Raw genomic sequence first — 25765 nt, 5'->3', positions numbered from 1 at the left:
GTTCTTAGAGTTTGGTTCTCTTCAATTGTGTTTTGATTTTTTTGTGTGGCCTGAAAACCCCAGTGCCCACTTCTCCGTGTAAGAGGATTGATCGCTTTGACGTAAGTTTCTATCTTGGAGAAAAGCAAGGAGACCACTCACTCCATGTTCTCTGAAGAGGCAATGAGGAAGGGCTCCCATCTGGGAAGATCCATCAGCCTCAGCAGGAGGCCGTAACTAGAGTTAGCTCAACACATATCTTATTTGATTAAAATAAATGCCAGAGTCACCTCTGGGATGGTTCGCTCTTCTTGACCACTTAACCTGCTCTCATTAGTACTTGCTGTTAGATAAATACATTCTCAAAGGAAAAAAAAACAGGGTTATAACATGGATTAGATTCTTTTGAACTGTTTTAATTGGCAAAAGGAATCCTACTGGTAGTACTTCTCCTTTAAGAGTGGTGCATTTCCTTTAAGAGCTTCAATGTTAGCAGGTTCCAAACAGCAGGAGGCTGCTACTTACTTATCATCTGCCACCATTAACTCGACTGAAAATCCAGACAAACGAGAACATGCACACACAAGAGTGCCATTGTGCACTGCCTCAACAGCAGTATCAAAAGGCTAGATTTTACTGTAATCAATCTCCGGTTCAGTGTTTTATCACAAATCAAGCCCCATGAGATGGACTACAAAGGAATAAAAATATTCCATTAAAAATATGAGGTTGAAACCATTGATAGTATGCTGACTGCAGATTTCTGTTTAATGTATATTTTTGATGCAGAAACCTAAATAGAATTGCATAGAATCTACAGCACCAAAACAGGCCATTCTGCCCAACTAGTCCATGCTGGTGTTTACATTCCACATAAGACTTCACTCATCTTAAACCTAATTCTCCCTCCCTGAACTCCCCCCCCCCCCCCCCCCCGCCTTACCCCTCTATCCCATCTCCTTCATGTATTCAGGTGCCTTACAAATCATATTTGATGCTCTTTTACAGGACTTGAGCACGTAAGTTTTTAATTATACTCTGAGTTTCATAAAATTTGCTCTGTGTCAGAAGAGTATTCACACCACAGGCACAAGTACAAGGAAACTTCAAAAAGGCAATAATAATAATAAATAATAAATAATGTTCATATTTTGAATTTTTGGAGGAGCTGATAACTGGACACTTTGTGACAAGGTTTGCTGCAGGTGCCTCTTGATGATTGCTCTGTAAAGTCTTTGCAATACTTTGAGCTCCGCCAAAGTTAAGGCCAGTAAACCTAACCTTTGGTGGAACTCTAGGTGTTGCAAAGACCTAGAGAACTGAGCACCACTCACTTGGTTTGCAATTGACCCACGCAGACCAGTAGGATGACCTGGCTCAGGGTGGAGTAGCATGAAGACAAGACAAATGGTTTGAATGGGGTTAGGGAAGAGAAGAAAAATCATTTGAGCTTTCCCACTATTCAGTCCCTTGATGCTATTATTGACAGAATCAATTTTGTGTTGTCCCAAAAGTAAGTACATAAGAAATAATTTTACTTGGGAAAGCTACCAGAGAGGTTCTGTTTAGAAGGCAAATGATGCTGAGTTTAACAGTGTATGAAAGCTGGGATTTAGTAACAAAATGTTGTTGATCTTGCTCAACTGGCAGCACTCTCACCTCTGAGTCAAAAGGTTGTGCATTTAAGCCCACGTCAGGACTTTGAACTTGCAAGTCTAGACTAACACTCCAATCCAGTGCTGGAGGTGTGCTGCATTGTCAGAAGTGCTGTGTTTTGGGTAAGACAATAAACTGAGGGCCCATCTGCCTGTTCAGGTGATTGTTAACATTCCCATGACACTATTTGAAAAGAGAGAGTTTCCCCCTATATCTTGACCAACAATCCCCAAATAAAATTGTTCATTTACTTTGTGGCAATTTATGGGATATTGCTATGTGCAAATTGACTGCAGTGTTCTCCTACAAAATATAGTCATTACACTTTACACTATATTCTGTAAAGCGCTTTAAAAGTCCTCCCAACATGAAATCCACTAAATCAAATGTAAGTATTATTATCTTTATTATTAATAAAACTTGGACTAATGATGACATCCCCTCCATAAAATGTACATGATTTTTACTCTGTGGACAGGCTACAGAGCAGATTAGTTTAAGCAGAACGAACATTATATCGACAGGGAGGTGTGCAAAGGAAATCAGAAAATATTAGCATAATTCTTAAGGAACAGAGAACCATTTAACATCCAAATGCATTGATAATGAAAGCCTTGTTTTATGCAGTGGATTAGTTAAGGAAGGCGAGATTGGTGCATCTAATCAGACATTTACTTGGAGTTCTACATTTGCATTGCTGTAAAAGAATCAGGACAGGCTGTACATCTGCATACATCAGAGTTGCATTCATTTGGGCTTCACTGTACATTGTTTATTAATCCCTGTTGAAATATTAATCATAACTCTTTGCATATTGAGATGGTTATTTCCTGTTGCATGACTTTTCAGAGAAGGTCCATTTCAAATTAGTGAACTCCCGTTGCCATGCATTGTATTCATCAGTCTGCTCCAATCTACTCTCAGCTAATTTCCAGGGCTGGGAGTCCTATCTCTACTGTCAGCTGTGTTTTCAAATGCCCTATTCCTTTTTAATAATGCAGTTATTGGCTGTATGCTAATTTAGTCCAGAAATCTCCTTCTGGAAATATAGACTTAGGATTTTTCTGGCAGGAAATGAAGTGTGGGTGGATGTGGCCCATATACCATTACTTGCTCTGAGACTTACAAGCGTTCTGAGACGCTACCCTGCATGGAGGGTGCTATATGATGCAAGTTGTTGTTTTGTTTACTTGCTGGTTTCAGTGGAGTTCTGCATTTGTCTACATGTCCAAAAATGGGGAGGGATAAAACATAGCAGGTTGAGAGGAGAATGGAGCCTTTTAAAATTATGAAGGGTTTTGCTAATATAAACCAGCAGAATCTGTTTCAACTAGTCAGTAACTCACTGGAGGGCATATATTTAAAGTAATTATCATATAAGCAAAAGGAGAGGTGAGGAGAATTGTTTTATACAGAAGGTTGTTACGACGTGGAATATCCTACCTAGAACAGCTTTTAAGAGGACATTAGATAAATATTATGAAGGAGAATATAAAAATATACATTATAAATGTAGGAGAATTAAATAAAATGGCCTTTTCAGAGAGCCAGCACAGGCATGATTTACCAAATGATCTACATCTGTGCTTTACATTTCTGTAGGTAATTGTCAGGGTATGCATTCCATTAATAATATTGAAAAATGAATATTGTCTAAGGTACATCCTATTTTTGCTGTGCTGAGTTGACTGGAGATGAGGAAGAGGTTGTCCCCTAAACCTTCTCATCTCTTGTAAATGAAGCCTTAGCTTCTCAATTCTCTTTTCATAATGTTTCATCCCTGGCAACACCATTGCTCTGCACCGTTTGTGTTGTTTTATAACATTCCCTCAATGGCTTCACAGATGTCAACAAACCTGTACACAGAATTCAAACTCCAACCAATTGCCTCCTTGTTTTGGTCCATCTGATTTTTTTCGTTAAAGTATAGAATTGATTTGGAGGAATGGAGGGAAAGGTGCAACATTGAAAACTATCAATGACCCTAAAATGATTGTTTCTGTCTTGCAGCCAAACCATTTGTTTGTATTTATTAACTATGTTCTGTATAGCTTTTGGAATGCTTTCTAACTCGCTCTCTTGTCATTTTCCAGATCCCTGTGCAATGTGATTAATGCATACTGCTTTGCCTGCAATGGCTGCTATGACAACTGCATCTATGTTCTGCTCAGTAACAAGATCACCTTCTTAATGGAGCTACTGATGCATCAGTTGACAGTAAGAGCCCATACAAATAACATTGATATTATTTTATAAGTGGTTGTCCACTTGTTTAAACACTGTAGTAGCTTTGGCCTCTGTTATTGTGCCTGGCAATTTTACAAATGTGAAAACTGAACTGAGACCATGGAGTACAATTTAGAAGTGTATTCAATATCTGTGTGTGTGTGTGTGTGTGTTTTAGGCACCTCCCTCCCCCATTGTTATCCTTGTTGACATCTGTGAAGCCATTGAACTTTCAGCCTGATTTTTGACTATCAATTGGTAGCTTTTATACACTGTACAAAACTCAAAACACTTATGTACCACTAAGCATAATGCCACAATTTGCAAACAGATGTCCATGGGTATCACCGCTGAGAATTTTACCAGAGGAATACCCCTTATGGCACATTCAGGTACATGAGATGTGCTAAATATCAAATGTACTTCTAAATTGATCCCATGTGCATCCATTTTGCTTTGACCTATCTAGACTATATCTTGTTTTTTTAAAAAAGTCCAATATACTTCATGCTTAAAACGTTCCAGGTATTTTAATTTAGGAGAGAAAAAGAACACTTGATGGTCCCGGAAAAAGTGGCAATTTTGGGCTTTCCAACCAATGTTATGTCTCTCTTGAAATATCTACAATGTGTTTTTCATTGGTGTTTTAAAATAATCACTAACTTCATACAGGTGTTAACTACTAGTTTTACTTGTTATCCCACAATATAGGATAGATGCTCAGCCTTTTTTTTAATACATTTTTCACTTGTTATATTATATTTTAATTTCTCTTGGTGCATTGGATGACACAGCTTTGATTGTAGATCCACATGTGGACAAAATTGTGCTTGCCATGGGGCGGGTGTGGGGGGATGTGTTGAAGTTCTATTTCATAATACCAACCACATTTCTAGTAAGGTTTTGCTAATATTTCAAAATGAACTCAACGGACATTTATCACTAGAAACAGTAACAAATATTCATGTGCTAATGAGGATTAAAACATGATAATTGAACATTAAAGTCAAACATTTTCTGTCTGGAGTAAAAGGTACATTAAGTTTCAAAATCAAAATCACCTTTACTTACGTATTTTGATTGTCTTCGCTAGTCAAGCCCATCTGAAACTATGATTTCTGTGATGGGAGTCAGGAGGTAAACCCAGTTTAATTCCAAAACACCTTCCACTGTTTGATAGCAGCGATATTACTTTGCTGTGTGTATTTCTATCACATGTACACATGAGAAATTGGAGTAACAATTATCTTTCATCTAAAATTAACTTCTTGCTGTTCTTGTCATCGTTCAGCATATTTATCCAATCAGTAGGTGAGGCATCCAGACTATAAATCGGTCCATGGTTTGCTCTGGGTTAACACCACAGTTTATGGAAGGGGGAAAATCAACTTGAGGTCTCACTTCTGACTGTTTTCCAGTGACCACTGCTGGCGGGGAGACATACGTGTGATCAGAAGGGTATTGGGCCTGAGGGCTTGACTGAGTTCCCACAGTCTCTAAAGGGTTACTGTTTCTTACATAGAAGCAGGAAAGTTTATTTTCAGCCACTTGTTCTGTACCTTTAGGCAAGACAGGTGGATTCTGTGATACTCTGATAATTGTAACCTACATAATTATAAATGGTGATTCTTCTCCATGTGGCCGTTTGACAAAGCAGATGTGTCTTTTCATATTTAACACCAAAATTTCCAGCTCTGCCATCTCTACTCCCACAATAATTATTCAAGAAACAGCTTGATCTTGTAAAAGGAAAACAGTAGATTTGCTATTCTGAAAGTATGAGATCAAGTGGGTTAAAGGGCCATCTTTATCTGAACCTTTCTTTGTGAATTATAGCCTCTGTGCCATGACGCATATTACTATTTGAATGTTTGTTGGCGGGGTGTGGGTGTGGTGGCACATATGTATGCAGGTGAAATTGTGCTTTTCACAACAGAACCTGGATTCACAAAGGATCATAAAATTTAAGAGGAAGCTAGACGTACAGATGTGGAAGAAAGGGATAGAAGAGTGAGTGTGTGGAGAAGTAAGGAGTAGGTGTAGACTCCTGTGGAATATAAACACTGGTACAGACGAGTTGGGCTGAATGGACTGTTTTCTTGTCATACAGTCTCTGTAAATCGATGTGTATGGAAGGTGGAAGAGCTGGTGTAAATGTCCAGAAAGAAGGGTTAAGAGTAAATCATTTTTTTTTTGTCCTAAGCCCAAATGGACTCTCAGCAGTCTTACCAAGGGAACAGAGGATCTTTAAATTCAATGTCACTTTTCCGGGGAATGTCAAAAAAATGTTGTCATACAGTTGAAAAGAAACACTTTATTTGGAATCGTGTAATTTCCAGAGTTAAGTTGTACTGTAATTGAAAAGCTATGTATAGGTATTGAATAATTAACAAGAAGAGCTGGTATAAAAATAAACAAGGCGCTGGGGCTTTGAGGCACACAAAGGCCATTAAATGGAGACTTGAGAAGGGTTTCCTGATATTGAAAAAAAGACATTTCACCTCATTTCTGAAAACGTCATAGTTACTTCAGCACCACAATCACTTGCCCTGCATAGAAAGTATTTCAAGCATTGAACTTAATTAAGTGGAGTGAAAGCTATGTGTCTGATGGTATTTCAGCCAAAACGTTGCCATTTCCCCAGTGAATGGACCAGTACATAGACTTAATGGCTACTTACACACAAGGAGGTTGTCACTCAGCACTTCACAGGCGGTAGAGCTCACACGAATGCCAAACAGCTGAGTATCATCCATTTCTTTAGCTACAGAAATGGGATAATGGCTAATAAAAATATTTATTTATTAGCTCTTTGCCTACATAGATTACAAAATATTGCTGGTCAGGCACCCCGAATTTCTCATGTTCTTTGGCTTAAGACCAATGTCTTAAAATTTAATATTGTGAGGAATTTTAGAAAACGCTCTCAAATTGGGTTTTAATTTAGAAGCCGGCTTTCTGCAGTGCCCCCAAAGAAGTTGCATTTTAAAACAACAGCTTTGAGCCTAAGAGCCTTAAGAATTTCAAGCCTCAGCTCCTTAAATGTGTTTCTGATGACCTTTTACTGAAGAGCTGATTATTCTACCCAGAATTCTCCCAGTGGCCAGGCCAACATTTTTTCCTCAGCAAAATGGATCAAATATACCAAAACGTGGATACTAAGTCTAAAAAATAAAGCAAAGTTGATACTATCTAGGTTTTATCCCCAACAATTCACCAAAAAAAGGAGAAAGGAGGAATATATCAACGCAACGACTAATACTGATCCTAGCTTTAAGTTGTAGTTAGTTCTTCCTGCTTGTATGGAGCAGATGATTGATATTTATTTGAGATTAAAAGTAATATCTTGTACTATTAGAAAAATTAAGACAATTCTATTGACAATATGACAAATGTTGTTGATGTATTTGTATAACTATGAATTAATCTTCTCTGTAGACCTATTCTGAATGATGATTCTGTCTTACATTATCGCATCCTTTCATGCACTACACGCCCAAAACAGATTGTACAAAAAGTAATTTGAATGGGCTGAGACACAGTGATATATATAGATAACATGGAAGCTGGATTAGGCATCATGATCTTAAAAAATGAAGCTCAACTGATTTATTTAACAGCTTCTGAACACCGCATTGAGTTTATACACTTAAAACAGACCTTGCATGTTTTATTCGTATGATTTGTGCGACTGAAGTTAAGGGTCTGATGGGAGAGAGGTGACTGTAAGCACAGTCAATAAGGTTGTTTTCAGGCAAATTTTGAAGATTAGTAGAGAGATGACAAGATGGGTGGGGGGCGGGGGCTGAATGAGATATTTCCAGAGGGTTGGGGCGTAGAGGCTGAAGGAGGGATTTGGTTTTATTTCACTGTTGTTTACATGATAAGTCATGTGCAGGGTTTCTAGAGGAAACAGCTACAACAATGAAGTATAAATCTACCAGTGCCAGTGGGCAATTCTAAATAGCAAATAATTTTCCATGACAAGTGATGAGATACTCTATGGCTTCCAGGTGTGAGACTTCAACCAATTCAGCATAAACTGTAACACAAGACGCCCACTTTGGATAAATCTTACACCTGCCCTGTATTTAAGTTGCCTCATGTTATCAGCAGTGAACTTGTAATGGTGAGTTCAATGCAGTTATGGTTGTAATGATTCTTCAATGCGGTGCCATGGGATCAAGACTGAAGAGCCTTACTCGGTCTAATCATTGCTCATAGCTCATTCCTCAAAAAAATGGGTTTCATCGTTGTTGCTTTCCTGTGTAATGCCTTTAGACCCTGGGCAGCCCCTTATGTCTTAGTGACCAGATAAATAAAGGTGAGGCATGTATTTATGATCAGATGCTTTGGGTACTGAAGACATGTATGTGTCTTTACCTATTTAAGATCATGAAAGGAGTATTGGGTGAAATCAAATTAAGAGATTTGCAAGAAGGAATTGGATGTACTCTATTTAATAAAAGGTCTTGCAAGGCAGTCCCAGCACTGGTTCCATACAGGTCACTGTAAAGAATGGTGAAAAACATGCCAAAATCTAGGTGTATAGAACTGATTAATATTAAGATATTTGTAATTCTGTCGATTGAGTGCTGAACTAGGAACGAGAGTACACTGAAATCTAATCCCATTGTTCATCTCATGCACAATCAAAAGCATCTGCTGAAAATAAGAATGTTTAACGGTCACATTTCAGTACTTATAACTTCTTCAACTTATTTATTACATGTGCTCAGTTTGAAACAATTCGCAAATTTTGACTCTGGGCATTAATTCAGGACTGTAGTGGAATTTAAAATGCTAAATAACATATTATGAATGTAAACATGCTATCAGAATTTCATTGTATATTAGAGAAACCTGCCTCCACTTTTTTCAAAGAAAGTGTTTAGTATGAAATTGTTCTCAGCATATGACCAGCTTGCATTGAAGGAAAGTCTAAAAACATGTGCTCCATTGTGTACGCTTTAGGCCTACAATCATGATCAATCTAAAGCATTTGTTTTCATTATATTATTGTTACAGTAATGAGTTGTTAAAAGGTTAGCATTTAAAATTTACTATATTGAGGATTGCCAGGCTATCTTAGACATATCTTAGACATATAAAAACAAATCTTTGAGCAGAAGCTGTATTGGTACCTAATGGTGTCCCAACGCTTTCACCACAAGTTGAATGTGATTTGAAATGGGACTCACTCCTGAACTTTGCTCTCTGTTCCTGCCAATTGTGGAGCAGGAGCCAACGATGAAGGGCAGAGGTAAACACCACACATAAGCAAAGTGTGTGCTTGATAGCTTGATCTTTGTGAAGAACTTTTAAAATGTCAGCTTAGCTCAGTTGGTGGCATTTTTGCATTACATATCGCGCTTTACCATGTCAGAAGCAGCAAGTTGAGTATCATTCTCTCACTGTAAAGAAATTCACCCATATACTGTACTGAGGTTTTCCTGGGGATAGAGCAATCAGATCTCACTCCTAGGAAAGAGTCACCTTTCTGGAGCATGGTGTTGATCAAAGCTTTTTGAAAACAATTTTTGAAGGGCACATATTAAAGAGGTGCAGTACATATATCTCCAATAACGTTGATAGTTAATCTGCTGCAATTCATATTATACTCTAAATGCTCTAATTAACCTTGAGTTCCTCTTAAACTTACTTACTTAATAATAATCCCTCCAAAACCAAAAACAATAATAAATTGGTCATTTTCAATCTACGACTGTTTGTGGGACATTGCTGTGCGCAATTGGCTGCTGCGTTCGCCCACAAATGTACAGTCAATTCACTTTACAGTGTGTTCTGTGAAGCGCTTTGGGACGTCCTCCTGACGTGAAAAGCGGTATATCAAATGCAAGGATTATTATTATTATTATTATGGAAGCTGTAGAATCTTGTTTCATTCTCCTGTTTTGTTTGCTTTGGTTTTGTAGATCTTTGTTCCTGCTGAAGATGAAACCAGCTTTGGAAAAAGTGTGAACAAGCAAGTATTTGAAGGACTGACAACCGGACTGCTCCAAACATGTGCCACTGTGCTTGAGTGCCTGGCCACCAATCTCCTTGAGGCCAGCAGTCAGCCTGGCACACCTAAGAAATCTCTCCAAGAAACCAAGAACAACTGCTCACAGAGTGAAGTCTACAGCAACAGAGTGCAGGATCTGATTAGGTGAGTTAAATGATTAACTGTTACGTAGGGAGTTGACTATTTGAAGGTAACACATTTCATTCTCGCATTATTCACTCATTGCAGAAATTCCCAAAAATCAATCGTGCCTTATTTCTCCAAAGAATGTGCAGTAACAATGACCTGGTTCTTAACCCTGCAGTGCAAAGATCGTTCACAGATCAGTGATGTTGACGTTGTGGCTGCTTTTAAGACAAATCTTATTTGAACCTGTATAAAAAATATACAGTGACTTTCAAGTAAACTAAATGTCTCCAAGCTTTTTACATAATGAGATTAATGAGAAATGAAATGGGGTTAAAGACACCCAATAACATCCTAAAAGTAATACAAATAGCCAGTTAGTTTCAATTGTTGAGGTAAATTTGGAATGAGGAGTGATTAGCAGGCATGGGTTTGTGCCCATTCAAGTACATGTGAAGCACCAGGCAGAGAGAACCTAAATTACTGACACAATGGAAAAATCAGAAATTACTGACACAACTTTAAAATCTAGTGATTGAAGGCACCACGGATGTAACAAAGAGCCACAAGGTTGCAGGCTTGATCCTTGGTCTGTATTAAGTTAACTTTTTTTTCTCAAAGTGAAGCAATAGAATAATAGAATTCTTCAAACTGATAGTATATCTGATTCACAGACTTTGTAATGTACTATTTGAAAATGTGTTATTTATGTATTTAACTTACTCTAGCATGTTAAATTCTCCTGAGTTTCCAAGAAGTCAGTGTACCTTTTTTAAAAAAAAGAAACTTTCCGAACTTCTGTTTCTTTCAAGCAAAGCAATTTAGGGTGAAAAGGGATAGTCTTTGAATAGTGCACAAAGGAAAAAATTGAACTGTAATTATTCCACCCTCTTTCGCCATTGTGATCTTTGCTCAGTGTTGTTTGGTGTCTTCTGTGAAGTTAGTTTCAAGTAATGTATGAGCCATAGCCAAGAGCATTCAGGAAGGCTGATGTCAAAGTTCGAACAGAATAAGCAACTGATTCTATGGTAAGGTGAGAAATGAGTAAGGTGACTGAGTAGCCTGAGGGAAGGAAATGTCTAAAAACATCCAAAGCCCAAACCGAATTTACATTGATAAACCAGTCCCATTCAGGCACTTAAGTTTTCTATTGGATGAATCGTTTTTTGGCCAATGTATCCCCCTTTTCTCACCTTCTTCTCTGTGATGGCATTGACCCATGCTGGGGTGTAGCACCGTGTGTGTCTCTGATATCTCACCAGGTGGCTCTTCTTTATATGGGAGCCTAAACAATGAGATTTGGCAGCCTATTTTGTGGTTTTGTGACTGAGTCCAGTGCTATCCTCACCTGACATCCAGCGTGCATACAACCACTTTCCAGCAAAGGAACCTCTTTGTTCTCCTCATAATGCATCAGAATATAATAATAATAATCGTTGCATTTGATATAGTGTCTTATCACGTCTTCGAGACGTCCCAAAGCGCTTCACAGAATACACTGTAAAGTGAATTGACTATATATTTTGTGGGCAAACCTATTTCAATAAACAGGAATAATTCAACACTGACCAGTGCCACATAAATCAAATGGGGTGAAGGGCTTTCATCCAATATTCTATTCACAATGGCATGGCAAAATGCATTTGTACTTCCCATCATAGACATGTATTAGTGCTTCCTCCCAATAACAACAATTCCACCCAATGATGTTCCCAATGGCATTACAGAGTATATTAGTGCTCCCCAAGGCATGGCTGAATGCAATTGTAATGCATTTGTCCTTCACTAGTGGCCAGTGCATTATTGCACTGTTGATTTGTTCTTTGGATGTTTACCTTCAGTACAATGGTTTAAGTCATAAATCGTGCAAAAAGTCACACAAGCATCACAACATGCATTTCAAACAAGCTTCTGAGTGCAAAAGGAAGCAGAGGGTGAAAAATATGAATGCAAGGTCAGCTGATTGAAGAGTCTGTGCTGCACAGGACATGGGAAGGTGTCAGGTGGACCGAAGGAAGATAAACTTAGCAGAGGTAAGCTGAGCCTGTCTACCACCTGGGGCACTGCAAGGGATGGGCAGGGGGTGGATCGCCATTGAAACCGTGACAGGGTGAGGATGCAATTAGGAGTGATTTGTTGCAGACCGTGGCCAGTGAGAGAATGTAGTTTGACTCCGTCGCAAATAGACAAATTAAGAATGTTCTAATGACAAGTCTGGCTGGAGGGGCTACCTGCCAGTGAGAGGTTCGGGTTTCCTTTTAGGTGTTTTGGGTACAAATTACTGGGTAGTGTTTTGCATTAAATAGTGAAGCTTCTCTGTGAAAAATCTAAGCTTTTGTGCACAGTGAAAGATAACTAATCCTTTCAAGCAGTTTCAGACTCTTGTTCTCCTTTGTCAACTAAATATATTTTTATCAATGTAGGATAGTAAATAAATGTAAACTATTTTGCCTGATGAACGTCAATGTTTAACTGAAAGTGCCCCAATTTCTATTTTTACATTTACCACAATATTGTTCCTCCATAATACATGCTGAATGAATCCCAAGTTGGTGTCTTCCGATCTTATTCCACTAAATTGTGTGGAGAAAAGCAGTTGCTGTCTTATTCCATATTTAATGTAGGATCAGTTATTCAGCATTTCTCTACAATAATGTTTAATTATTGTTAGATTAAATATTAGTTTTAATGTTTCTCGACATGTTCTGAAAGCTGCTTGATAAACTAATCGTTAAATAAAAGACTGGATTTATTTCCAGCTTATGATAGTCTCTGGCTGCTGATACTTAATATTTCCGTGTTGCAATACATATAACTAGTGAAAAGTGAAGTAGTAGTTCCTATGAAGCTCACACCACCACTGCATATGTACAGACATGTGTGCAGATCTTTGTGAACTGTGTTGTATGTGACTTGTGCAAATTTGTGTGTGTGCGAGCATATGTTCAGTGTTATGCATGCACTGTCATTCCTGCATGGATGCATTGAGTGTGCCACTTTAGTACAGACATTTGGTATACATTGAACGTAGGTGTCTGCTTGTGTGCAACAGTCCTTCATATGTTTGAGAAACCAATGGGCACCAGCCCAATGACCTGTTCGCTCATTAATTCTACAGTGGGCTTGTGTGCGGAGGGTGCAAGGTTAGACACCCACTGATTAGTGGGGAAAGTGATTTCAATGCTACACATGCTATCAGGACAAACATTGTACTCCAGGTATTGTTTTAGATCCAGCTACTATCCTGGAGCCAATAAAGTGCTGATCCAGATGTGGGTCTCATTTAAACCATTGGCAATCTAAAAGTTAATTCACAGGATTTATAGTAGTAAATAGAGGCTGTATCTCAGCCAAATCAATGTGTTTTCCAGTTTTAAAGTATTATTACAAGCTGGTGGTTAACTGGGAAAAGGGGAGGGAGGGCGACTGTTGCAAGTCAATCAAGAGTCATTCATCACATTTTTTATCCAAACCCTTCTTTTCCTCTCCCCTCCCCCTCACCTCCCACATTACCCAGTCCTCCACTGTCTGCAATCTCAGAAGTAGACCTTTTATTAAACAAATACTGTTTCAACTGATTGTTTTAATAAAGAGTTTGGGGGAAATGTGCACTGCCACAGATGGAGGCCGCAATGGGAGATGAGACGATAGCCAAATGATGAATGCACTCAGATACAGAACTGTTCTTTCATACAGCAGACTGGCAGAAAGCTAAAGCCCTAACACTGACCTCGGGCCGTTCACTGGTTCGTGTTTATATACCATTTTTTTTAAATTGAAAGACTTTGATCCTTCATCTGGCAATTTTTTGTTCGATGTGGCCCATGCTCGTTTATTTAGCATTGTTCAGTCGCTGCGCTTGCCTTACTGTGCCTTTGCAGGCTACTTTTTAAGGCAGCAGGAGTTGGGAACAAATGCCCATTTTATTTCCAATTTGCTTGAGAGGTTTGCTTATAATACCCTTAGGGAACCAAGTCAATCCATCTTTTCCTTTAAAGGGAGTGGAATATTGCACATTTGTTCCTAAAATTGCTTCGCAGAACAGTCTGGCCAGGAAGACACTAGATAAGACAGCCTGTATTTATACAGTGCCCTTCATGGAGGGTAGCATCTCAGAGCACTAAATACATTGTGAGAGGCAGAAGAGAGGTTCAAGTGAGGTGCAGTCCAGGAGTCTAAACCTACAACTATCTAGTTGGCAAAGATAGGCTAAGTATTAAATTCAGGTTGCTGATTGACTTCTCATTGACTTTTTAAGGGCAGATGTAATGTACACAGAGTAAGCTTAAACCTTTGAGAAGAAAGAATTAGCATTTTTAGTAGCGCATCACCCTATTGGAATGTCTCAAAGCACTTTACGGTAATTGTGGTCGAATGCAGTGACCATTTTTGGGGTGCAGCTATGACAGTCATTTTACTCACTGCACGATCCCACATACAGTCATGAGGTGCATGATCATTTAATCTGGAGAACAGTACAACGGGAGAAACTTTGTTCTCTTTTCAAATAGTCTTGAGGGATCTTTAACGTTCAACTGAAAAATAAGCATATGGGTCTTTGGTTTAATGTCTCATCCGAAGGACATCACCTCCAACAATGCAGCCTTCCCTGGTACTGCAATGGAATATCAGCCTGGTATGATACATCGACCTTTGAGACAATTTTTGTGCCATTTGAAAATATAACCCAATTTCACGAGGAGAAAACTTGATGATCGTCTGGTGTGTACTAATATTTATTTTTGTTTCTTTCTAGCTATGTAGTATATATCGGACTTATCGACAAGCTGTATGGCTGCTTCTTATCCATACAAGGACCTGTTGATGATCTTCCTAAGATTGCCTCCTTTCTACAAAATACTACTGCATTACTACATGGTCTGTGCAGGTTGGATTTTGCCGTCCTCAACAGGTAGGTGTCTCAATTATACAAGAACATGTCTCTGAAGACATCAGGAAGTCTTTGAATATTTCTAACAGCAGGCTTTCCTGACAGTCATGTGTGTAAAGACAGCAGAAAGTTTCATTGGTTCGGTGCTAAGATAGCTGAGTTCAGCGGTGACAGCAGTTCAGGCAGTGCAATTGGCCTCAATGTCTTTTGGCTAGGGAAGAAGAAAATGAGCCACTCCTAATCACCATCCAGTGACCTTTGATAGGAAGTGCATGCAAATGTGGACTGTGATTGGGCTCAGGTCTGATGTCTCCTTCCCTGGTCAAGTTGCCTGCCAACCTTTACTATCATTTTACACACGCATGGATTCTTTGGACCAGGTACCAGAGAGTAACCAGTATTGTGCTGCTATCCTTAGTGGTTCTGCAATTGCCCACACAGTAACAGCCACTCCACTTCAAAGTAACTCATTTTGCAGCTTTGAGACATTTCAAAGTGTCAGAGTGTTGTATCAAATGCAAATATTATTATTAAATCCATGAAAGTACTAAAGTTTGATATTTGGTCTCTGGCCACAATTTGGGCATAACTCAAATCAATTCGGGTCCACTCTTTTTCCAGTTACTTTCGCAAAGTGTTTTATATTGTATTATGCAGACCTCCGAGACAGAATATGTGTTTATGTAGGTATAGAGGTACGAATGTGGCAATTTTGTTTTCATCAAGGCAAGGCACTGCGAGAATAGAACACTTTTCCATTCTGAGCACTTGGGCGAAGATAATCCTGTGGCTGCTAAATCTCATGGCTTTGAAGCTCTTTATGTGTAATTTGAAAATCCCCTCATAATGGGAAAATCCCATTGTAAATTAAGATAATAAAATCTGTTAAACCTACCAGAAAGTGAAATATGCCTCCCACAGTATCAGCCGTAAGCACTCCCTGGGCACACATACAATCATAGAATATTACAACTCAGAAACAGTCATTGGACCCAATGAGGCTGGTATTTTTCTCCGCATGAGCCACCTAATCTATTCCCAATCTCGTGATATTCGCCATTCTCTTTAATATTCCTCTTCAAGCAACATTGGGTTCTTAATTCTCATTAAAAGAGTTGATGGACTCGGTGTTAGCAATGAGTAGCAGAGAATTCAGATTTCCACATTCCAACCATTAATTATGTTTGGTATGACCATGCGTAAAATCAAGCTCTGCTTACCCCAAAGATCATACTTAATGTCAGATGGAGAAAAGCATTTTCTGCAGCAGTTCTTCTTTGGCTCTTTCCTGACAGAGGGTTTCATATAATGGCCAGTTCTGTGTGAAAGGTCCATCTCTTTAGGAGATTGAAAGAAAGGACTTGGATCCAGATAGTAAGAAGTTTTTTTTTCACAGAGTGTAATAAATAGCTGGAACAGGTTACCAAGAAGGGTGGTTCAGACCAGGACACAGGTCTTTAAGGTACATTTAAATGCAAAGAAGATAGGATTGGATTTTTGGGAAGTGTGAGATTAAAAGGACAGAAAGGCTTCTTTATCTGAACAACTTGTGATTTTGTGAGCGTGTTGGACCAATACACACAGCAGGAAAAAGAATGTTGGGGTTCTTTTTGTGATACATGACTACAGCGTAGAGCTGATGGTAAGAAGCTACAACCATATTATCTGAAGGAACTAATGAGTCATTCAGCAGTTGATTAGTCATCTTACAGTCATATTTATAGGACAATACAGACATAGCTGATCTGAGGCTAATTCCTTCAAAACAAAATGAACTGCTGATCATGTGGAGTGGCAAAAGGTTATGGCAGTGGGTGATGTAATAGTTATCTTACATGGTGGAGAATATTATCTATATCACTGTTTCTTTCAATGATGTTGTCATGTTTATAAATAACAGACAGACAAAGAACAAAGATTGCATTCCAAACAGTCAGTTGTAAGAAAATATTTACACTCTAAGTTTTAAGCCCATTGACGGATAGGAACAGATAGTAATGCAGTTGCAATACTGAGCTAAGTGTCCAGTGCATTAATTGCAGTGCCCACTTGAGTCTTCTTGTTTTGTCTTGCTTAACTGTTTGAGCGCCAAACGGCTATTTTCAAACCACAAATGGACTTGAAGTTAATGAACAATAAGCGTGAGAGTTGTCACTTGATATCTGTGCTGAATGACTGGATCTAAAAACATTGGTATTGTAAATGTGCATTTGTAAACCAGAGCTGATTGCAACTTTCTATTTACAGACTTACAAACCATTAAGTTGTAATTCAGATGAGCAGCTTCCATCTAATAGATTTGCTTCCAATCCCGTTATTTAAATAGAAAATAAGTCTTAGGCATGAAGGACCTCTGATCTTTAATGTTGACTTGCAAAACCCCTTTAGGTAAACATGTCTGTGACACTGAGAGACTTAAAACATGGTTAACTTACCTTATTTTTATATTTTAAAAAATTAGAGCATTGAAATTCTTGGGCGACGCTCCTTACTGACTTCCACGGGATGGAAGGATTTTGTTAACATTAACTGAATCATTAACAGAATTAACTATATCTGCTCCGTATCTGTAAACTGTATTTGTTGCAAATACTTGCCAGAGACTGGGAAAGAGGAAACAAACAAGGAGCCTGCACTTTCCACTGGCACCAGCATTGTGGAGCAGACATTCTTTAAGGGGATCCCTTTAACTGATATGACTGCAGCATGTCTGCTGCACTGTTTACTGAACAGAATGGATGGTTTGCAATGTTCCACAGAGGAGCCAAGTATGAATTTCTTAAAATATTCCTTTATTAATAAGCAAACGTATTACCCTTTCCTCAGTGAATACATACATATACAATGCATTGCAGTTTATTGTGTTATGATTATGGCTCAACATTCAGAAATGTGATTCTAAGCAGCTGTTTTATCGATGCATTTTTGATGGTTCTGGACTCTCCACATCAGCTCTGATACTTTGAGTTGCTTTTTATTTTGCTTTAGACATTTCTCGCCTGATCTTGTTTTGCTTTCCCTGAGCTTTGGCAGAAAACAGCACTGTATTTCTAGTCCCACATTCCCAACAGCTGTTCAAGGTCATTTGTTGGGAGTTCGTGTTACAGTTGATGCACAGTCTTATCTCACCATGACTTCCAATATCCCATCTAGTCTAATACTGGGAGGGTAATTGTTACCGTATCGTATCTGTTTGTTTTGCATAACTGAGATTGCATGAGGAATAATAAATGCGTGGAAGTGATTACAAGAGAGTAATCTGATTGCGGAGGTTCAAATGCTTTATATAAATTATTTCATGCCTTTCAGTGAACGCTGTTTACCTGGGAATCATTACAAAGATGTAACTTGATCCCTGGGTTCCTATGATGTGCAGAGAGAGTGTTTGGCTACCCTGGGAACCATTACAAGGTGTATCCTAATCTTGGGGTCCACATGCTTCATATAGAGAACACTAATTATCTGGGAGGCATTTCAAGATATAATCCAATTTGGTTCAATTGGTGTAAACTACAGAAGCACATCTGGAATGCTTTATAACAATTATCTGAACCTCAGGGTGAGTTATCACTCTGGGAATCTGCTTTTTTATATTTGATGAGTACAGGAGGTTTTGTGTGTGGGTTGAATTCTCTCTTTGGGTTCCCACTGCCAGTATACACACCAAATGGCTTAATGTCATTGAGACAGGTGAGCACATGTAGACCGTGCACTGTAGTATTTGAGATGTTTGCTCATTGTTTGACTGACATGTGGAAGGGGAAGAGTTAGCCATCTAGAATAATAATTGAACAGTAATAATTGTACAGCATCATCTAACCATCAGAATGACACCAGGATACAGAAATGTACAGGCAGTTGTATACATAGGGGTCTAATTTGCAGTATTCACCCACAAAATATTCAGTCAATTCACTTTACAGTAGATCCTGTGAAGCTCTTCCAGACGTCTGGAAGACGTGATAAGGTGCTATATAAAATGCAAGGATTATTCTTATTATTTCTTAATGCAACAAAGAATCCTATTTGAACTCTGGTCAGTTCATGGAAACGCTAACTATTCCTATCTGTGATACTCAAATTCCTTCTTAAAAAAAGACTGCAGATAAATATGGAATTCATTTTTGTTTTTGAAAAAGATTTTATTGTTTTCTGCCTCCTGTCAGCACAGGGAAAGAAAAGTGATGAGGAGCATGGATGCTAATGACAGGAAGATGTTGCATCGTTTGTAAAACAGGCAGATTCAAAGCACTTGATGGTGATTAGAACAGAATTTTACAAAGAAACACACATTGCTCTTAATAGCTTCTGACTTTAGTGTTCACACAGCTCCTGTGGCCCCATTTTAATTGAAACCTTACTTGTATAAAAGGGCAGCTTCCTTGCAAGGCGATGTGTATCAAATAGATCTGTTAGTGTGTTTAGGGTGTAATGTTCTTATGAATTTTAATTCCCTTTCTCTGCAACATGTCCTGCAGGTGCTCTACTCCAAAGCCCCTTTGCTTCTGCTGCCCTTGAACCAGCCACCAGAGCAATGCAGACTGCAGCTTCACCTTAGTTCATACAAGGACACAACTGGTTTATGCTAACCTTCTGCACAATGGCAGTCTCATCCATGTACTCGTATGCTACAGCACCTCGGGTTTACCATCCTGCAGAAGATCTGGACCTGTATAATTTATTGTTGCAGCGAGGATAGTGTTTAAAAGTGTCATACATAAAATGTTCAAAGGATGGAGAAATCAAAAAACAGTTGTGCATTGAGTGACCAAATTATTATTTTTTTGAGAAGGAATCATTACCCCCAGAAAAGCGATCCGCCAACAGACTGACAACTTTGTTCCTACTTACTGCTAGGTAAACAGAGAGGCATGTGGAGTAAGGAAACTAGCCAAACATTTCGCCCTGTCCGGGAATCAAACTCGGGTCTCTCGCTTGCGAGGCGAGTGCTCCAGCTACAGGAAAATGGTGGAAAAGGAGGCACAATGTTAAGGGAAGTTCTTTGTCTTGTCACCTGTACATCAGTCTCACTCTCAATAAAATCGCTGCAAGAGCTGGCATGCATTCCAGACAGAAATTCACTTCCTCCACAAGCTGCATGCCAATCTTTCTGTTGTGGAGTGCAATCACTGTGTGTTCCAGGAACATGCCTGGAAAGTACAAAGATGCCTTTTTTGCAAATGATTCAGGCTTCAAGACTCATCCCAATGTTGTTGCTTTGAAGGTGGTTCTGCAATGAATTCATATCCTTTCCATCCCCAGTTAAAGCAAGCCAGTGTTAAACAAACACAAACTCTATTTGAAACTCATCAAATAAACTCAGACAAACTGGTTTGAAGTGAAGCATCTGGTAGTGGCATCAAGTGCTGACATTAAATCACCTTGATCAAGTGCAACTCTAAAGGAAATAACTGAGTGCCAATTGGCTAACATTGCCTGCAGCTCACTGGGTGCCATGGGGAGGGGACTAGTAAATAAATCTAATTGTATTTATTCTGCATCTCTCTACCTGCCTCAACTTATACTAATGCAGCATACAGATCTTCAACAGAAATGTTTCTAGGATTAATTTGTTGCTGAGTTGCTGAGCCTTAAAAAATGGAAGTAATTATTTCTAGTTACTTACATTGCTGAACAGAAAGGAATTGCACTGTAGGTGGGTAGGTGCATTGGCTCACCCTTTGATTTTTTCTGTAATTAAATTACCATAACGGTTTGTTAAAATATCCAGTGCCAAGTATATCAGCTGCCTCAGCCTGAGTTGTGCATTAAAACTAGTGGAAATACTTATTGTCCAAAGTACACAGAGAGAAAGTGTCAATATAAAAATGTCCTCTCCCTGCAGTGAGAGATGTGCAGAGAGCACCAGGCGTTTCCTGAATCAAGCACCTCTGGACCGGCCTCTAGATCAATCCAAAGATCCCACTACACAAAGCCATAAAGCTTTGAGATGCCTGTCACCTCTCCCCCATGCCTAGTGCAGGAAGCAGATGTACTGTATTAAAAGGAGCCTCATATAGCAATATTTTATTTTTCTCTATGGGATCTAGTTTGATTGACGTTTGATGGATTTCATGAATTGCAACTTCTGGTGCGCAATTTCCGATTTGCAAAATGTATGTATCCTGAATTGTTAATCAGCAGAGCCCACAAAAAGGCTGGCAGGCAAAATGCTGCGGGGAATTTTTTTCAGACTTTGGTGATCTGGGATTCATGATTTTCACCATTGCTCTTCAACTCATTGCTCTTTGCTGGACATTTATCTAGATAAAAGCAGTCACTAAACTGCAAAGTAACTCATTGTATGCTTTGAGACTTTTTATAATAATAATAATAATAATCCTTGCATTTGATATAGCGCTTTTCACGTCGGGAGGACATCCCAAAGCGCTTCACAGAACACACTGTAAAGTGAATTGACTGTATATTTGTGGGCAAACGCGGTAGCCAATTGCGCACTGTAATGTCCCACAAACAGTCATGGATTGAAAATGACCAATTTATTATTGTTTTTTTTGGAGGGATTATTATTATTATTATTTTTGATATGAAGACCGTATTATAACATGATGAAAACTGCACTGGGAGCCAGTGACACATCAGCACTTTCCACTGGTCAATAGTATTTCATTTTGTTCTTTTGCCAGATCACAGGGTATTTTTGAAAACAAACGGCAGGATCCCACCGGCCTGATCGCCGCACTACAGTCCACCGAACTGGTGGGTGCCCTGAACATGCTTTACTGCATTCTTCTGCACGGTGCGTCAGCCGATCATAACACCTCCACTTTCGGAGAGATTTATACACAACCCACAATTCACGTTGCCATCCAGAGTCTTCGTTTCCTGAACAGCTTCGCATTTCTAGATCTTCCAACTTTCCAGGTGAGAAATGCTTTTATTATCCAACAGACAACAGGGGTGCAATTTTAAAGCATGGAACAAATCGATCCTGAGATTATCTTAACTCTGCCCTTACTGGTATTAGCATGGCTCAGTACCACAGCAACCAGAGTCTCCTTCCCCACTGAGTCATCAAGGGAGTGATTCTGGCACTTTTTGAATGATTTCTGTACATAGTCAGATGTCATAGTTATTTTGCTTAAGGATTCTCTGCAAAAACAAGAAGAAGCTCTGAATATTTCATAAGGTAAACTATTCTGGTGAATGTTAATGATACGGGTTTTTGCTGGTTCCCTTCCCAATGGTTTACTAAATTAGTTACAGATTTTGCCTCCACACTTTTGAGTCCAGTGAAACTCAGGTCATCAATAAGTAGTTGTCCTCTTGTACACAAACATTTGGGACCTCTGCCTTCCTGATATCGTTAAGGGTTAGACATAGGGCACAAGGTCAAAGCATGGGGTGGACAGGAGCAATTAAAATGGGAGCCAGTGCCAAATGCACTCTCAGTGAGTAATGGAGACAGACTCCCTGCATTAAACACTGGTAAAACAACAAACAACTCATGTCAAAACAGTTCTTTGGTTCATAAAATAGACTTTATAACAAAAAACAAGAATGACTGTTTTTTGACTTTTTTATGTGTTGCGATATATGTGCTGAATCCACCATAAAATGCAAATGATAATCAACCAGGGGTGACAGTAATGAATGAATCACTAATTCATTTAGTTTATTGCAGAGAAGAATATTGGTCTGGGCACAAAGAGAACTTCCTGTTTTCACAATAGATTTTCAGAATCCACAAAGCAGTTTTCACATCTCAACTCAAAGCCAGTTCCTCCAACGATGCAGCACTCCCTTAGTATTGAACTTAAGTCTCCGCCTGAATTAAAAGCTCATATCCTGGTCCGGGGCTTGAACCCACAACCTTCTGTCTTAGAGACTACCAAATGAGCCTGTGTTGGGGGAGGTGGCTGTTACCTAAGCAACACCAGTCACTGTTCTTTCCTCCATCTCATCTCACTACTTAATAGAGTACTACGCTGTCAGATTCCATCAGATATCAAATGCAAGGACTATTATTTATTATCCACATGGAGTTCAAGTCACGAAGACAACCTGCATCAGTGAATCTTACTCTGCAGTAGTCATTTTGATAAGCATGTTGGCTCGGTGAATAAAAATGCATAAAACAAGTCTCATTATTTTAATTTTGGCCTCAGAATCAAAAGATAACCTAAAAATGTTGATTAAAAGACTGTGTGTCATTTTATGCTCAATTGTTAGCTTTTATTATTTCCGCCCAAATCTATGGGATATTTATTTGCTGTAGTCACCTTTGATAATCTGCCAATTAGCCCCTGAAATTGCTTCCACCTACATTGATGAAAACCAAAGATAGAGTCCGAATTTTGGTATTTTGTTAAACCATTTTGATGATTCTGCGCAACATGCCTTCTCAAAAGTAGTTCAGCCTCAGGGAGCCCTCACTTACCACGTGAGAATATTTTGGATATATTAATAACTTTTATCAACCTCAGCAGAGCTCAGTGGATCCCCTTGGATTAAAAAATAGAAATGGACTGTTATGGGTTGGGGAGGGGGATGTGGAGCAGATCGGAGTCAGAGGAACGGAGGGTACGGGCAGGTAGGTCAGAGAGGTAGGAGGGAGCGAGGCCGTGAATGGCCTTGTAGGTGAGGATGAGGATTTTGAATTCGATCCTCTGGGGGATGGGAAGCCAGTGGAGACGAGCGAGGGTGGGAGTGATGTGGTCACGAAGCCTGGTGCGGGACAGTACATGAGCTGCAGAGTTCTGAATGACCTGCAGCTTGTGGAGGGAGGTGCCGGGAAGGCCGGCGAGGAGAGAGTTCCCATAGTCCAGCCTTGAGGTGATAAAGGCATGGAACAGTGTTTCAGCAGCGTGAGGGGTGTGGTAGTGCCGTAGTCTGACGATGTTTTGGAGGTGATGGAAGGCGGTGCCAGTTGTGGCGCGGATATGAGGAAGAAAGACAGCTCAGGGTCGAACAGAACACCGAGGTTCCTGACTGGCTTTGAGAGGTGGAGAGTGCAGCCTTGGATGCTGATGGTGTCAGCGACTGAGGTGCGGAGGCGCTGACTCGAGCCAATCAGGAGGGCCTCAGTTTTGCGCACGTTGAGCTGAAGAAAGTTGTCTCTCGTCCAGGACTCGATGTCGGACAGGCAGGCTGTCAGGACATCGGTGGTCGTGGAGTTGAGGGTAGAGGAGAAAAGGTAGAGTTGGGTGTCATCCGCATACATGTGGAATTTAACCCCATGTCTGCGGATGATGTCACCAAGGGGGAGCATATAGAGAGTGAAGAGGAGGGGACCGAGGACAGAACCCTGAGGGACACCGCACGAGACAGTGCGGGGGCTGGAGGAAAAGCCGTTTGTGGAAACGCTGAGGCTGAACTACTTTTGAGAAGATTGCTACACCCTGACTTTCTCATTCTTGAATCCCTTTGTCACCTTTGACCCACTGTCGTTCTATCAATTCGACATGTTTATTAAATATTGACTTTAAGCTTTGCAGATATTATCTGTCCTTCATAAGGTTATGTTTCTCCACCCAAGTTTTTTAAGTTAGATCATCAAATTCAAGGGAGTAAAGCATTGTGCTCACATTAGTTTGAAGTGTGGTGCAGGAGACTCAATACTTTGCATTGCTCTGAGTTGAATTGGAGAGAGGAGATTATTTTCCTGTTTAGTTCCAAAATCTTTTCAAAGTGTAGAAGAAAATTGAGAGTTGAGGGAAAAGGGATGTCAATTCCATACATGACCGTCTGCCGGTTATGAGGGTTGGGGTATTCTCACACAAGTGTTTGCATATGGACACGAGCTTCTTTTGGATTGGAAAAGCATTTGATGTTGATCTGTCTCTCCCTGTCTCTCTCATATGCAGGCTGTGTGTGGTGCAGAAGGACTGTCCCTGGCATTCCGCCATATTGTCAGCTCACTGCTGTGGTATTGCTCCCATCATACCTGTGAGGACCTGTTACACGAGGTCATTGTGTGTGTGGGGTATTTTACTGTGAACCACCCTGACAATCAGGTAGGCAATAATTACAAGGCAGCACAAATACAAAAATGTGTCTCCTCCCTGCTCAGAAACTGGCAATCATTTTAAGTCTTAACATTTCTAAAGAATCAGTGTTATAATGTTTTTTTTGTAATACTTTCTCTGCCCCCATCACCACAGACTTTACATTTTCTTTTTTATAAAAAAAGTAAAAATTTTCCTTTTTCGGTTCTTTTCTAGATTTGTATCCCTCACTTTCTTGCCATTGGAGCATTGAATGTAATAATTAGCTTTCTTGCATAGAAACAAAAATCTTCTTTTAAAGATGTGTCACAAATGTCCAGATTTTTAATGTTTCCCGACAATGCACTATGGAGCTGAAGTCACAGCACCAGAAGAACGTAGAAAGTATATACGGTATGTACAAAGTCAGGTCAAGTTTAAAACTATATTTAACATTTCCTCTGATGGCTCAGTTGATGAAGCCATTGCCCAGAGCACAATTGAGCCAACACAGACATAGAAGGAAACCAGAGTTTAAACCTGAATTATGTGGTCAACTGATTTCAGTGCCCCTTGGCTAGGTAGAAGCAGAATTCAGGCAAAGTTCCTGATCGATATCAGTGGCTTCTCACTGCTGAAAAATTGTGTGTGTTGAACTATTGGGACTGGATCGGACTCAACTGTGATATCCCTCACGGTCAAATACCTGCCAACACTCGCTGTCTAAGCTAACACTTGAAGAATGGTGACTTGGTCGAGGTAAAAGAGGGCCTCCAGCACATTTTGAAACGTACCTTGGATGAGTCAGAACCTTTAGGAGAGGAGGTGAGAAAATTGGAGGAGTGGGAGGAGGAGATGAGAAACAAAAGCAATCAACCAGTATGAGATTAAGTTATTGTATCACATCTGGTGGAT

At 39.6% G+C, this 25765-nt stretch overlaps 1 protein-coding gene across 1 annotated transcript in view; it reads left to right on the top strand.

Annotated features, from left to right (window-relative positions):
* Positions 1–942: 942 nt before the first annotated feature.
* Positions 943–25765, top strand: part of scaper (S-phase cyclin A-associated protein in the ER) — a 42422-nt gene continuing 17599 nt past the window's right edge. The window contains exons 1-6 of the mRNA XM_042344031.1: positions 943–998; positions 3729–3852; positions 9798–10030; positions 14769–14924; positions 21551–21788; positions 24731–24880. Coding sequence (XP_042199965.1) covers positions 943–998; positions 3729–3852; positions 9798–10030; positions 14769–14924; positions 21551–21788; positions 24731–24880 — 957 coding nt within the window. The remainder of the gene's footprint in view (positions 999–3728; positions 3853–9797; positions 10031–14768; positions 14925–21550; positions 21789–24730; positions 24881–25765) is intronic.

The sequence above is a fragment of the Callorhinchus milii genome, unplaced genomic scaffold (assembly GCF_018977255.1).
Source record: "Callorhinchus milii isolate IMCB2004 unplaced genomic scaffold, IMCB_Cmil_1.0 Scaffold26, whole genome shotgun sequence".
NCBI classification, from domain to species: Eukaryota; Metazoa; Chordata; class Chondrichthyes; order Chimaeriformes; family Callorhinchidae; genus Callorhinchus; species Callorhinchus milii.
This window is presented reverse-complemented; position numbering and strand designations above follow the sequence as displayed.